The sequence below is a fragment of the Schistocerca cancellata genome, chromosome 10 (genome assembly GCF_023864275.1).
Source record: "Schistocerca cancellata isolate TAMUIC-IGC-003103 chromosome 10, iqSchCanc2.1, whole genome shotgun sequence".
In the NCBI taxonomy this organism is placed as follows: Eukaryota; Metazoa; Arthropoda; class Insecta; order Orthoptera; family Acrididae; genus Schistocerca; species Schistocerca cancellata.
Window position 1 is genome coordinate 197772413 of NC_064635.1, and position 14536 is coordinate 197786948.

Consider the following 14536-nt stretch of genomic DNA (forward strand, 5'->3'; position numbering starts at 1 on the left):
ATTGGCAGGACACTTACAAGATGCAACAAGTCCACTAAAGAGACAGCTTACACTACACTCGTTCGTCCTCTGTTAGAATATTGCTGCGCGGTGTGGGATCCTTACCAGGTGGGATTGACGGAGGACATCGAAAGGGTGCAAAAAAGGGCAGCTCGTTTTGTATTATCATGTAATAGGGGAGAGAGTGTGGCAGATATGATACGCGAATTGGGATGGAAGTCATTAAAGCAAAGACGTTTTTCGTCGCGGCGAGATCTATTTACAAAGTTTCAGTCACCAACTTTCTCTTCCGAATGCGAAAATATTTCGTTGAGCCCAACCTACATAGGTAGGAATGATCATCAAAATAAAATAAGAGAAATCAGAGCTCGAACAGGAAGGTTTAGGTGTTCCTTTTTCCCGTGCGCTGTTCGGGAGTGGAATGGTAGAGAGATAGTATGATTGTGGTTCGATGAACCCTCTGTCAAGCACTTAAATGTGAATTGCAGAGTAGTCATGTAGATGTAGATGTGAACAATTCACGATTTGTTTGGCTTGGTTCAAATGGCTCTGAGCACTATGCGACTTAACTTCTGAGGTCAGCAGTCGCCTAGAAATTAGAACTAATTAAACCTAACTAACCTAAGGACATCACACACGTCCATGCCCGAAGCAGGATTCTAACTTGCGACCGCAGCGGTCGCGCTGTTCCAAACTGAAGCGCCTAGAACCGCTCGGCCACTTCGACCGGCGATTGGTTGCTCCTCACTTGTACAGTTCACCTTGTACGTTGCCTTATAGCTTCTGAATCCTGTCATGTGCTAAAACAGGAGGGAGGTTTTTTTGTCTTGAAAGTAGACGAAAGACAAAAATTGCCACCGTGGGTTATGTAAATACGGTACTTTCAAGTTTCAAACGCGACAATGACGACAATAATAAAATATGAACTACGCCCACGGAAAGAAAAAATTGGGAATCAATAACTTTTTCGTGATTACAAAATATTGGACATGTTTCGATCTTGGTCTGTGTTGTAGTCAGGTCGTTGCCTCGTGCAGTGGTGCACGCTGTCTTGGCTGACTAGGGGGCGGGGGTAAGGTGGGAGAAGTGGAAGGGAGAGGATCGAACTGCGCGTGCGCTGACGGCGTCGAAGGCACGAACTCCCCTTCCCTAGCCGGCAGTCTGCACTGCGTGCGCCACGCGGTAGCAAGCAGGAGAGGAGGGTGCGTTCTGCACGTGGCAGGCGCCTGGGCTACACGTGGGGGACACGTGTCTCGCGTGACCGCGCCACGTGCGGCCGTGCCAGCCAGCGCCGTCTCCGCGTGGCGATGCACGTGGCTTGTCGCACACCATAATGCTGCCAGACGGCCGCTACGGCAGCCATGGCAATAACTTCGGTTCCAACAACGGTGGAAATGGCCAGAACAACCGGCGCATGTACGAAACGGGTGAGTCTGTTGATGGTGTGTATATTGCGAAAATCTGAAGTTTCCAAAGAAGTATATCTGCCAATGCCAGTAAGTACTTTGTGTACTAGTGATACGTGGCTCCTCTCCTGTTTCAGTGTGTGAATATCAGCTGTTTCTAAACCTCCATATTAACTCGAATTTCTCTGTCTTTCCTTCACGGCCTTTTCACGAAACAGTATGCAGTATGTAAGGTGATTTTTCCAACTATCTACTCCCTTCATGCAGCATCTGCCACTGGTTTAGATAAACGTCTCTTTGACGCCAGAATGACATTTTCACTCTGCAGCGGAGTGTGCGCTGATATGAAACTTCCTATAAGAAACTGTTTGCCTGGCCGAGAATCGAACTCTGGACCTTTGCTTTTCGCAGGCAACGTACAGGCAGAATTAAAGCTGTGAGGATGGGTCATGAGGCGTGGTAGTGTAACTCTGTCGGCAGAGAACTTCCCCGCGAAAGGCAAAGGTCCCGAGTTCGGGTGTCGGTCCGACACACAGTTTTGACCTGCCAGGACGTTTCATCCCTTTGACGCTTCCGCGACTGATAATCAGCTCTTTGACGAAACGTGCACCTTCTCCTTGGATTTGCTCTATTTCTGTCACCATTTGTATCTGACTACCGTTCTATAATGGCCTGCGATACCTATGTCGAATAAGGAATTTGTAACATACCTCCTTCATAGGTTGACAAATGGTCCTAAGGTTTTTCCAATGAATTTTAGATTGGCATCTGCCTCTCGAATGATTAGTTGTGTTTGGAAAAAGCATATTTGTACCATCAGCTGTACAAGTTTCGATTGTTAGAAACATATTCAACCAGAAAAAGCTTGTACGACAATGTTTCCCTAACCGGTAGAGGATAAATATAAATTTGTACAGCTGATGGCACAAATACTCTTTTTGCAAAGTCTTTAACAGCTGTAGGCAATCACCTAAGAAAAGCTGCATTAGTTTTATGTGGTAGTTCAAGTTTAAATCGCTCTTTTTGCATATTCCCAGGTATTTAAGATATGTGTCTGTTTCCACTGATTGGCAGTGGAGTACCTGAGTCTCAAGGCTATGTTTCTGTCCCTCAGTCAAATTAATCTGCAAGAACTGGCTGAAAAAATTCAGAGACACGGTAATGGCTATTTAACTTGCAGCTTTATGTTGTCAAAAGCATAAGGAGATTGCTCAAGATATAGCGATTACTGAAAGTACCCCATGGTCTTTTTGTGAGATTCAGTTCAACATATTTAAAAAGCCAAATTCCTGGTTCTAATGCATCTATCTTATCTATCCAGTTATGTCATTATTGAGATAAGAAAAGAGATTAGGATACAAATCAGTATGTGATAGCTGTACAGCTCTTTTGTTAAAGAATTCCTTCGCCTTTGCCCAATTGTTTCTGGTGTCTTTCGTCATGTGGCCATATAGTTCCCAAGAGCAATTTCCTCTTCAGTTGTATCATCCATAGTTTTGTTTAATGGCAAGTTGGTGTTTTCCTTTTGTATATACTACAACACTTTTGTCAATATTTAACTTACATTTTATTCCTAGTCTCTTGTTCATACCATCGACTACTACCTGCATCCAGTTGATGCAGAATATTTACGTTATCTCCAAGACATTTCAATGGTATGCGTCAACTACACTCCTATTATTTTTGTACTTCTTTTGGAATTAGTTTTTGATTGCTTCATTGCTTATACAGCATAATTATACGGGACACACCAATATCCCAGCTTGCCAATGTGACACATTATATATTGGCAAAGTGGATACTGAAAACCAGATTGAGAGGTTCAATATAATGTCTGGTACCATCAAAAGAAAGTTTTGGGAAAATTTAGGAGCGACACAATGATTAAAATTATGGTATTTCCCTGTGGACTCTGCAGAAGTGAAAATTGGATTATGAACTCTAGAACACATAGTACACTCCTAGCAGCAGGGATGACATTTTGCAAAAAATGGTCCAAATGGCTCTGAGCACTATCGGACTTAACTTCTGAGGTCATTAGTCCCCTAGAACTTAGAACTACTTAAACCTAACTAAGGACATCACACACATCCATGCCCGAGGCAGGGTTGTAACCTGCGACCGTAGCGGTCGCGCGGTTCCAGACTGTAGCGCGTAGAACCGCTCGGCCACCCCGGCCGGCGACATTTTGCAGAACAGGCCAGGAACTAACAGATCAAAAAAACGTGACCAGCCAAAACAATGAGAGAATTTACAAAATAAATGAAAAAGTAAAGAAATACAGAAAAACATTTGAGAAATATTGGATGTTTTATTCACGAAAAAGTGCTTTACAAATTTAGTAGTTCTATAACTCATTTTCCACTTCGGGTCTTTATGGAACCTGTTATTCTGCTTGGTATTGATTGATAGAGTTGTTTGATATCCTCCTGAGAGATACATGCCAGATTCTCTCCAAGTGGCGCGTTAGGTCGTCAAAACTGAGATGGTTGGAGCCCCCCCCCCCCTTCCCAACATATTCTAAATGTCCTCAATTGAGAAGAGATCCAGCGACATTGCTGGCAAACATAGGGTTTGGCGAGCGTGAGGACAAGCAGTAGAATCTCTCGCTCTGTGGAGCTGGGCATTATCTTTCTGAAATGCAAGCACAGGATGAAAGGCAACGGATTACGGCATAGAATGTCGTCGATGTACCACTGTCCCGTTGAGGTTGATTTGGGAGAGTAGACCAAACAGCGAGATCACTGATGTTATCGGATTAGGGAAGAATGGGGAAGGAAGTCAGCCGTACCATTTCAGACCAGGCCTTTTCCTGGAGCAAATTTAGGGAAATCACTCGAAAGCTAATCAGGATTGCCGGACGTGGGATGGAACCGTCGTTTTCCCAAATAGTGAGTCCAGTGTGCTAACCACTGCGCCACCTGAGCTTAGCTGAGTGGTAAAGTTCTTTCCTCATATTCACTGGGCCCAGGTTCGATTCCGGGCCTGCTGGAGATTTTCTCCGCTAGGGGACTGGTTGTTGTCGCCATCATCGTTTCATCCTCATCACCGGCCGCAAGTCGCCCAGTGTGGCGCCGACTGAGATCAGACTTGCACTGGGCGCCCGAACCCGACTGTGACATCTACATCTACATACATGCTACGCAATCCACCATACGGTGCGTGGCGGAGGGTACCTCGTACCACAACCAGTATCTTCTCTCCCTGTTCCACTCCCAAACAGAAAAAAGGAAAAATGACTGCCTATTTGCTTCTGTACGAGCCCTAATCTTTCTTATCTTTGTGGTCTTTCCACGAAATGTAAGTTGGCGACAGTAAAATTGTACTGCAGTCAGCCTCAAATGCTGGTTCTCTAAATTTCCTCAGTAGCGATTCACGAAAAGAACGCCTCCTTTCCTCCAGAGACCCCCACCCGAGTTCCTGAAGCATTTCCGTAACACTCGCGTGATGATCAAACCTACCAGTAACAAATCTAGCAGCCCGCGTCTGAATTGATTCTATGTCCTCCCTCAATCCGACCTCATAGGAATCCCAAACGCTCGAGCAGTATTCAAGAATAGGTCGTATTAGTGTTCTATAAGCGGTCTCCTTTACACATGAACCACATCTTCTCAAAATTCTACCAATGAACCGAAGACGACTATCCGCCTTTCCGACAACTGCCATTACATGCTTGTCCCACTTCATATCGCTCTGCAATGTTACGCCCAAACATTTAATCGACGTAACTGTGTCAAGCGCTACGATACTAATGGAGTATTCAAACATTACGGGATTCTTTTTCCTATTTATCGGCATTAATTTACATTTATCTATATTTAGAGTTAGCTGCCATTCTTTACACCAATCACAAATCCTGTCCAAGTCATCTTGTATCCTCCTACAGTCACTCAACGACGGCACCTTCCCGTAGACCACAGCATCATCAGCAAACAGCCGCACATTGCTATCCACCTTATACAAAAGATTATTTATATTGATAGAAAACAACAGCGGAGCTGGGTCACTCCAGATGATACCATCACCTCCTATGAACACTCACCATCGAGGACAACGTACTGGGTTCTATTAATTAAGACGTCTTCGAGCCACTCACATATTTGGGAACAAATCCCATATGCTGTTACCTTAGTTAGGAGTCTGCAGTGGGACACCGAGTCAAACGCTTTCCGGAAGTCAAGGAATGTGGCATCCGTCCGATACCCTTCATCCATGGTTCGCAAAATATCATGTGAAAAAAGGGCGAGTTGCGTTTCGCAGGAGCGATGCTTTCTAAAGCCGTGCTGATGCGTTGACAGCAACTTCTCTGTCTCAAGGAAATTCATTATATTCGAACTGAGAATATGTTCGAGAATCCTGCAACAAACCGATGTTAAGGATATTAGTCTGTAATTTTGAGGATCCGTCCTTGTACCCTTCTTATATACGTGCGTCACCTGCCCTTTTTTCCAGTCGCCCGGGACTTTACGTTGGGCAAGAGATTCGCGATAAATGCAAGCTAAGTAAGGAGCCAATGCAGTAGAGCACTGTCTGTAAAACCGAATTGGAATCTCATTAGGACCTGGCGATTTATTTATTTTCAACCCATTCAGCTGCTTCACAACCCCAGGGATGTCTATCACTATGTCCTCCATACGGGAATCTGTACGAGACTTAAACGGCGGTATGTTTGTGCGATCCTCCAGCGTGAAAGATTTCTCAAATGCTAAATTTAAAATTTCAGCTTTCGTTTTGCTGTCTCCCGTTGCCAGGCCAGACTGATCAGTGAGCGACTGGATGGAAGCCTTCGACCCGCTTACCGATTTTACGTAAGACCAGAATTTCCTTGGGTTTTCAGCCAACTATGCCATACGATCACTTCAATGTGCCCCCTCACTCAGACCACAGATAACCGAAGGGGCCCTGTTACTAAAAGAAATGGCACCCTGGAACAACATTCCTTGTTGCCAGGCCATATAGCAGGGGACAGTCAGCCGTATCCCACCATTAACTGAGGCGCCTTCAGACACTTCTCCAGCCTGCAATCTCATTGAGTGGAGTAGAATTGTCTTCAGTGATGGATCCTCTTCAAACTGAGTCCTGATGACCACTGAAGACATTCTATGCACTGTTTTGTTGTCCTTCATGGTAGGTCATCCTGGTGTTACAAGATTATAGCAGCCTGCACATGGGGGGTGCTTCTGCTGTTCGTCTTCGTGCCTGTCAAACTCTGCCCTGGGCAGCAAGATCGCCAGATCTCTCCCATACTGAGAACGTTTGCCGGATAATGGGCAGCACTTGTTACACATTATAATAATATAAATTCGTCTACTGAACACAAGGACTCGTCAAGGAGAAACTTTCTGAGTTTATTTTCAGATTTTACTTTGCTGTCCGTCAGACATTACATCACTGGGTGGGTGACCAAAGTTACTTGTTGCAACAATATGAACCCATTTCACCTCTTCTTGTGCGACAGACAACCAAATTGTGGAGTAATGTATGTCATTTTTCTTCTGCTATTGTAATTAGGTACATCACAGTTGCTATTGATCTGTAGTGAATTATTTCAACTAACTTCATGAGGGACTGAATATACTGTAAAGCAGTAGACAGAATGCCGAACTACTTGAACAGACGTCTACAAGATGATCATGAGCCAGCACTGGATATTATTCTCATAGCATGTTTCTGAGCAAAGGAGACATCCTTTCTTAAAATCAGTTACCCCAAAACATTATGGAATATGATATTATTGAATGAAAATATGCAAATATGTCAACTTACTGATTAGTCTCTCCCCAAGAATTGCAATGATTCTAAGTGCAAATGTGGCTGAATTAAGTTGTTTCAATGTATGCTTTCCCCAATTTAAATCATCAATATGGACACCTAAGAATTTTGTAGTTTGCACGCAATTTATTATTTCATCGACACGTGTCATACTTATCATTGATGTACTACTCCTAGATGTGCAGAAATTAATATGTCGTGTCTTTTTAAAATTGCAGTTGAGAACATTTGCAGAAAACCAGTCAATGATACTTTTAAGAACTTTGCTTACCATTTCTGTATCTATGCCTGGATTGATTCAATACTAAGGTGAGATATTATTCTAGAATATATCAAATTCTCAAAAATTTTGGAAAATGATACCAGCAATGAAACAGGTCAGTAATTACTGCCATCTCTCTTATTGTCTTTCTGTGAGAGGGTATTAACAACGACATTTTACAGTCTCTCTAGAAAAATTCCTTAGGTTAGTGATGCATTACATGTTTAAGATGATTCCGGGGAACAGATTTTTAGTACTGCATTGGAAACACCACCAAAGCCAGACGAGCTTTTATTTTGAAGAGAATGTATAATTTCCTTAGTTTCAGATTGAATTTCATATGACTTACTTTTGGAACATACCACTGTGATATTTCTTTTGACCTCTTTCTATTATATTTAACAAATGATTATTAAATACATTTGCTACCTGCGAGTCATCATTTATAAGTCTTCCATTCCTTTCAGTTGTCCCATTCTGTCGCTGGTTGTCCTGTCTCTCATTTCACTATATTCCGTGTAGCCTTACGTCTGTTATTGTCATTATTGATTTCTAACATTATGTGCAAGTTCCTTGATTTTTAATAATGTTTTGTTAGTAATTTTAAGTTGTTTTTGCCGTGTAGAACTACTGCAGAGTACCTACTTGTTCTTGCCAAAAGATAAATTTCCATTTTTCTTTCACAACATACTCTAATCCCTCTAGAGATCCCTGGCCTTTTTACACAGTTGTTTAGTTTCATGTGAAAGATATGGATCACTAGAGGGATTAAAGTATATTTCGAAGAGAGAGAAGGGAAAATATCTTTTGGCAGTAACGACAGGGATCCAGCAGTAGTTTCACACCGCAAAAACTACTCAAAACTACAGAGAAAGATTATGATTAAATCAAGGAACATTTACATAATGCCACAGACTCTAGTGTTTTAACTTTATGAGCTAGGAGCGCTGTTCTAGCGTCGCACGATGACGCGGCCCATGAGCTTAGGTAAGGATGTGAATCATGCCTGCAGGCTGCCCGTAACAGCCCTACACGATCGTGCTTTTGGTAATAAGCATAGACGTGGTACTGGGTCAAATTCTGTATCCACTTGACAGCCTCAGGTAAGTACTCACAAAACACCTGCACGTTCTGTCACCCGCATGAGTACAGCTCTCAAATATCGTCTGATCCTAGCTGTGTGTTAAATTTTCACTGGAAACACAAAAATGAAGCACGTCTTCTCAGTCGACTTCCATGGTCAGTACATCACCGAAAGCTGTCGCTATTAGGCTGAGTAGCAACAAGGATGAGTGTTGGGCAATCTTCAAATCTGTTATGTAATCAAGAAATCAAAATATTGAGGACAGGGATATGCTTAATCGAGGTGGGATACTGCAGGAAGGTAAGCATTGCTTATGGACTCTCAATAGACCAGTGTGGACAATAGCCCACATAAGGGTAATATACTTATACAAGCAACACAGGAAGAGGAATGGTGATTTATATGTTCTCAACAGACTCGTGTGGTCAGTTACCCACCTAAAGACGATAGACTTCCGCAACCAATACAGGAAGATTAGTATTGATTACTTGTTCCAGCAGACCTGGGTAGTGATTTGACCATGTAAGGACATCTGACTCCAACACAAAAGGACAAGCAATAAGTGCCTGTGTGGTTAGCTTCCTACCTAAAGATAATGAACACCCACAGTCAATACACGAAAACGATCACTGGGTACATAGACCCAACAGACCTGTATAACCAGTTGCTCGTCTAAGAGCAATACAGGCAAGTGAGCATTGAGTATGTTAACGGACATGTATAGTTAACAGCCACCCTAAGAACAGAAGAAGAATGGACTTCCATAATCAACACAGGAAGACAAGCATTGAGTATGTACTCCCAACAGATCAGTGTGGTACATTGCCCACCTAAGGACAATAGACGTCAACAGTCAACACATAGGGCAAGCATTGAGTGCACACTCTCAACAGGCTTGTGTGGTGAATTATCTCTGTAAGAACTATAAAAGTAAGAGCGGAAGGCCAAGAAAAAAAGTGCATGGCTTAAAAAGGGAGTACTGCCCAGCTATGTAGTCTTTTGCCCTTGCTGTTCAATCTATGTGTCGAAGAATCAATGAAGAAAATAAAATAAAGTTTCAGTAGTGGGATTAAAATTCAAGGTGAAAGGATGTCAATGTTAAGATTGTCTGATGGCATTGCTATCCTCAGTGAAAGTGAAGAAGAATTACAGGATCTGTTGAACAGAATAAACAGTCTAATAAGTATAGAATGTGGATTGAGAGTTATTAGGAGGAAGACAAAAGCGATGAGAAGTAGAAGAACTGAGAACAGCGATGAATTTGACATCATACGTGGTGACCTCGAAGTAGAAGAACGAATTCTGATATACAGGTGGAAATTAATCCATGATGGCCAGAGCAAGGAGGATATAAAAAGCAGATTAGCAATGGAAAACGGTCATTCTTCACGAAGTTATCATAATAGGGCTTAATTTGAGGAAGAAATTTCTGAGAAGGTATGTTTCTAGCACAACACTGTATGGTAGTGAAGCGTGGACTGTGGGAAAATCGGGACAGAAGAGAATCGCAGCATTTCAGATGCGGTGCTTGAAAATTAGGTGCAGTGATAAGGTAAGGAATCGGGAAGGCTCTCTGCAGAATCGTTGAAAAAAAAGAAAAAATGGAAAACACTGTCCAGAGGAAGGGAGAGGATGATAGGACGTGTCTTTTAAGATATCATGGAATAACTTCCATGGTACTAGAGGTGGTTGTAGAGGATAAAGACTGTCTGTAGAGTGTAAAAACTGTAGGGGAAGACAAAGATTTGAGTATACCCAGTAAATAATTGAGGATATAGATTGCAAGTGCTACTCTGAGATGAAGAGGCTGGCACAGGGGAGGAATTCTTGGCGGGCCACACAGAACCAGTCATAAGACTGGTGAGCTCAAAAAATGCAACTCTGTCCCCTACTGTGCCCCTGTTTGCACCAAATGGGCGTCTCCATCGCTGTTTACACAAGCACTTCAGAACCGTTGCTGTCTGTCAGCTTATAGCATATTACGAGGGCTACTCAGAAAGTGAGGAACGATCGGTCGCGAAATGGAAACCACTGTGAAAATCCGACGAGGCTTTTCACAGACGTTTTGGGCAGTGTCTCTAGTATGCCCGTCGATCGCATCAACACGCTCTTTTCAGTTGTGGGCGCACTGTGAGCGGGTAAAAGTGCCTGGAACAACGATGCCTCCCGCCAAGTAGGAGGGCCCACTGAGAGACTTCGCCTTAATGAATGCAGCCCGCCTAACACAACTGCCACGCACTACCTTCTTCACGGCAATTCTCAGCCGCACTCTGCAGGGGCAGTGAAGACGTTCCTGCAGCCTTTTCGATGGGAAGTGTTCGATCACCCACAATACAGCCCAAATTGGCTCGTACTGAGTATTATCTCTGTTCACACGAAACGCTAGGTACGAAGACAACACTTGGGCGCAGGCAACGCGCTATAGACCTGCATGGAGAATTATTGGAAAACACAGGCGGCTGCCATCTATGACGGTGGTGATAGAAATTTGGTATAATGCTCCGACAAATGTCTAAGTCGGAGTGGCGATTATGTAGAGAACTACCTGCAAGGTGTAGCTAAATGGAAAAAGAAAACAGTTTTGACTTTCACTGTGGTTTCCATTTCGCGACAGATCTTTCCTTACTATCCGAACAACCCTCGTATCTCGATATATCAGTGCAGATAATTTCCTGTCAGAGATGTCACATTTTGTAGTAATCGACGGAAAGTCATCGAGTAAAACAGAAGTGATTTCTTGGCGTTCCCCAAGTTAATGTTATAGGGCATCTACTGTTCCTTATCTGTATAAATGATTTAGGAGGACATCTGAGCAGCCGTCGTAGGTTGTTTGCAGGTGATGCTGTCGTTTATCGTGTTCTAAAGTAATCAGAAGATCAAACGAAACTGTAAAACGATTTAGAAAATATATCCGTGTGGTTCGAAAATTGGCAATCGGCCGTAAGTAATGAAAAATGTGAGGTCATCCGCGTGAGTGCTAAAAGGAACCGGAATCCGTTAAGTTTGGGTTATGCTATAAATAAATCAAATCCGAAGGCTGTAAATTCAATTAAGTGCCTAGGAATTACACTTACGAACAACTTAAATGGGAAAGAACACATAGAAAATGTATTGGAGAAGGCGAACCAAAGACTACGTTTTATTGGCTGAACGCTTACAATATGCAACAGACCCGCTAAAGAGACTGCCTGAACTACGTTTGTCCCTCCTATTTTGGAGTAATGCTGCGCGATGTGGGATCTTTACCAGGTGGGATTAACGGAGTATATCGAGAAAATTCAAAGAAGGGCAGCACGTTCTGTATTATCGAGAAACAGGGGTGAGGGAGTTACGGACATGATGCAGGATTTGGGGTGGATACCATTAAAACAAAGGCGGGATCTTCTCACGAGATTTCAATCAACAACCGAGTCTGAAAATATTTTGTTGACGCCGACTTACGAAGGGAGAAATGATCATCATAGTAAAATAAAGGAATTCAGAGCTCGCGCGCTTTTCGAGAGCGGAATAATAGTGAATTATTGTGAAGGTGATTTGGTGAAACTCTGCCAGTTGTGATTTGCAGAGCAGTTATGAAAATGTAGATGTAGGTATACCTAATGCTCGAAAATTCTGATATTACACCACACATGTTGTCTCGGCGAATCAAGATACAGCAGCTGTTCTTTCACACGTTAGAACTGAAGCAGTCTGTATTGGTAGGCACTGCAGTGTACTTGTTGACATACCACATATATTCCACTTATAGACTTTCAAAAGATCCTTCTTTACAATCAGTGCAACAAATGCTGGCAATACTTTGGATAAAGTCACCGACGTATCTCTTCACTTAGTAAACAAATCCGTAGCTTGTTGGGTATCAGGTCAGTTTTGTGAATTAAGTCAGCTCTCTTTATCGGATGAACTTCAGAACGTCCTTAATGGGGCGAAACCTTTAACCGCGTATGTAACGTGAAGTGCATCACAGAAAAGTGTAATACGGCTGTTGGTAATGTCAGATGATGCATGATGCTAGTGGCGAATGATAGAGTTGCGAATAGGAAAGTTGCAACACAGTGGTTGGACAAAACTACAGAGAAACCTCGAGAATAGCATTCTTGAACTTGAGGTTCAGCTGTTGTCTTTGGCCACGAACGGCGCCTGTGCAATGCCCTCAGTACGTTGCAAGTGTCAGCCGTGTTCATAACTGTGTTCTGTGTAGTTGTGCTGCATAATGTCGGTGCAAAGTGAATTCGAAAGTGGGCAGATTGTTGGTGATCGTATGGTGGGTTCTTTCGTCACTCACGTAGCCGAGGCGTTGGGCGTTTCAGGAGGCCCTGATCGAAGATTTATGCCAGACACAGGGAAAGACATACCTGGTGATATGTCAGGAAATGCTCAGAGTCATTTCAACCATTTTTGTCTAATAGGCGCTGCTCGTGCATGATTGTTTACATCTTTGGGCAGGTTTAGTGACATCTCTGAACAGTCAAAGGGACTGTGTCTGTGGTACAATGTCCACAGTTAACGTCTATCTTCAGGGGTTCTAGGAACCGGGGTGAAGGAAAACTTTTTTTTATGCGTTTACTTTGGATCTCTCAAACACTAATCGCTTATTATTCGCGCGCAGTTTTTCGTCAAAGTAGTTGTGTCGTTGGAAGACGTGTCTGTTTTGGCATCGGTGCTTTGCGGAGAGGAACGTGGGGGCTGTATCGTTTCAATTGTAGTGAGACAGACGCCGAAGAGAGGATTATGGTAATGTAGACGTAAAGTTAAGTGTATCTGTAAAATGATTTGTGTTTGAACATTATGAAACAGAGGAGAAAGATTTGATCAATGACTTAGGACAATAATAGAATAAAGACGAATGAAGGTAATATTTTCATTTATCGACATTGCATTCGCCAGTAGTTAGAATCATTGTTGAATGAGACAGCCTTATCACGGAACTTTAGAATTTTCATTAAAGATTGAATAATTTCCACTTAAGGTATTTTTCACGTTTATTAATGGTTTGTCTAGCATTTGTGAGAGTAAGAGTCTGGTAACAGTGTTGCCCTTTGTCAATGTTAATGAGTGTTGTAACATGAACTGCATGCAAGTGGTACTGTACATAAGATAGTTTAAAACAGTTTATTAAAGGAATATTTCACGTAAGACACTTGTCCACACCCTCAATGCAAGTCCTTTTTGTTTAAAGGCGTGTCTCGCGCACTGAAGTGTATAAAATACTTTACTTGTTGTTTGGAGCGTTGCAATTGTAGCTAGAAATTTGTATCTGGCGCACAGACAGCAGCAAGCACTGCATTTCCAGGTAGTTACTTTACGACGTAAGATATTTTCTTTTCATGATCAGTTCGCTACGAAAATTACCAATGCACAAGGACCATTTCATGCACAGCACCATCAGACAGATCGTTAACGGACAGGGACTATTTTGTTTAATTAAAAGGATTAATAGTAAGGTTCGCGATTTAATCTTTTATTAGAAAGATTACAAAATAGGGCCAAATCCATGTTGTATTCTCACAGGCGAAAATATTTGGCTTCTCTCGCAGCTGGAAATGCAGAAAGGCACTCAAAGGTAAACAACAGCAAAGTTACAACCAACCAACCAAGCCAGTACTTCCAAAACGCTGTTGTTAAACTTCCTGGCAGATTAAAACTATGTGCCGGACAGAGACTCGAACTCGGGACCTTTGCCTTTCGCGGCGAGTGCTCTACCATCTGAGCTACCCAAGCACGCAAGTGCTCTACCATCTGAGCTACCCAAGCACGACTCACGCCCCGTCCTCACAGCTTTTCTTCTGCCAGTGTGCTGTGAGGACGGGGCGTGAGTCGTGCTTGGGTAGCTCAGATGGCAGAGCACTTGCGTGCTTGGGTAGCTCAGATGGTAGAGCACTTGCCCGCGAAAGGCAAAGGTCCCGAGTTCGAGTCTCTGTCCGGCATATAGTTTTAATCTGCCAGGAAGTTTGAACGCACTTGCCCGCGAAAGGCAAAGGTCCCGAGTTCGAGTCTCGGTCCGGCACACAG

At 43.0% G+C, this 14536-nt stretch overlaps 1 protein-coding gene across 1 annotated transcript in view; it reads left to right on the forward strand.

The window, feature by feature from the left end:
* The first annotated feature begins 1333 nt into the window (after positions 1-1333).
* The window catches only part of LOC126106257 (endothelin-converting enzyme homolog), a 593945-nt gene continuing 580742 nt past the window's right edge, over positions 1334-14536 (forward strand). Inside the window, exon 1 of the mRNA XM_049912482.1 lies at positions 1334-1427. Coding sequence (XP_049768439.1) covers positions 1334-1427 — 94 coding nt within the window. The remainder of the gene's footprint in view (positions 1428-14536) is intronic.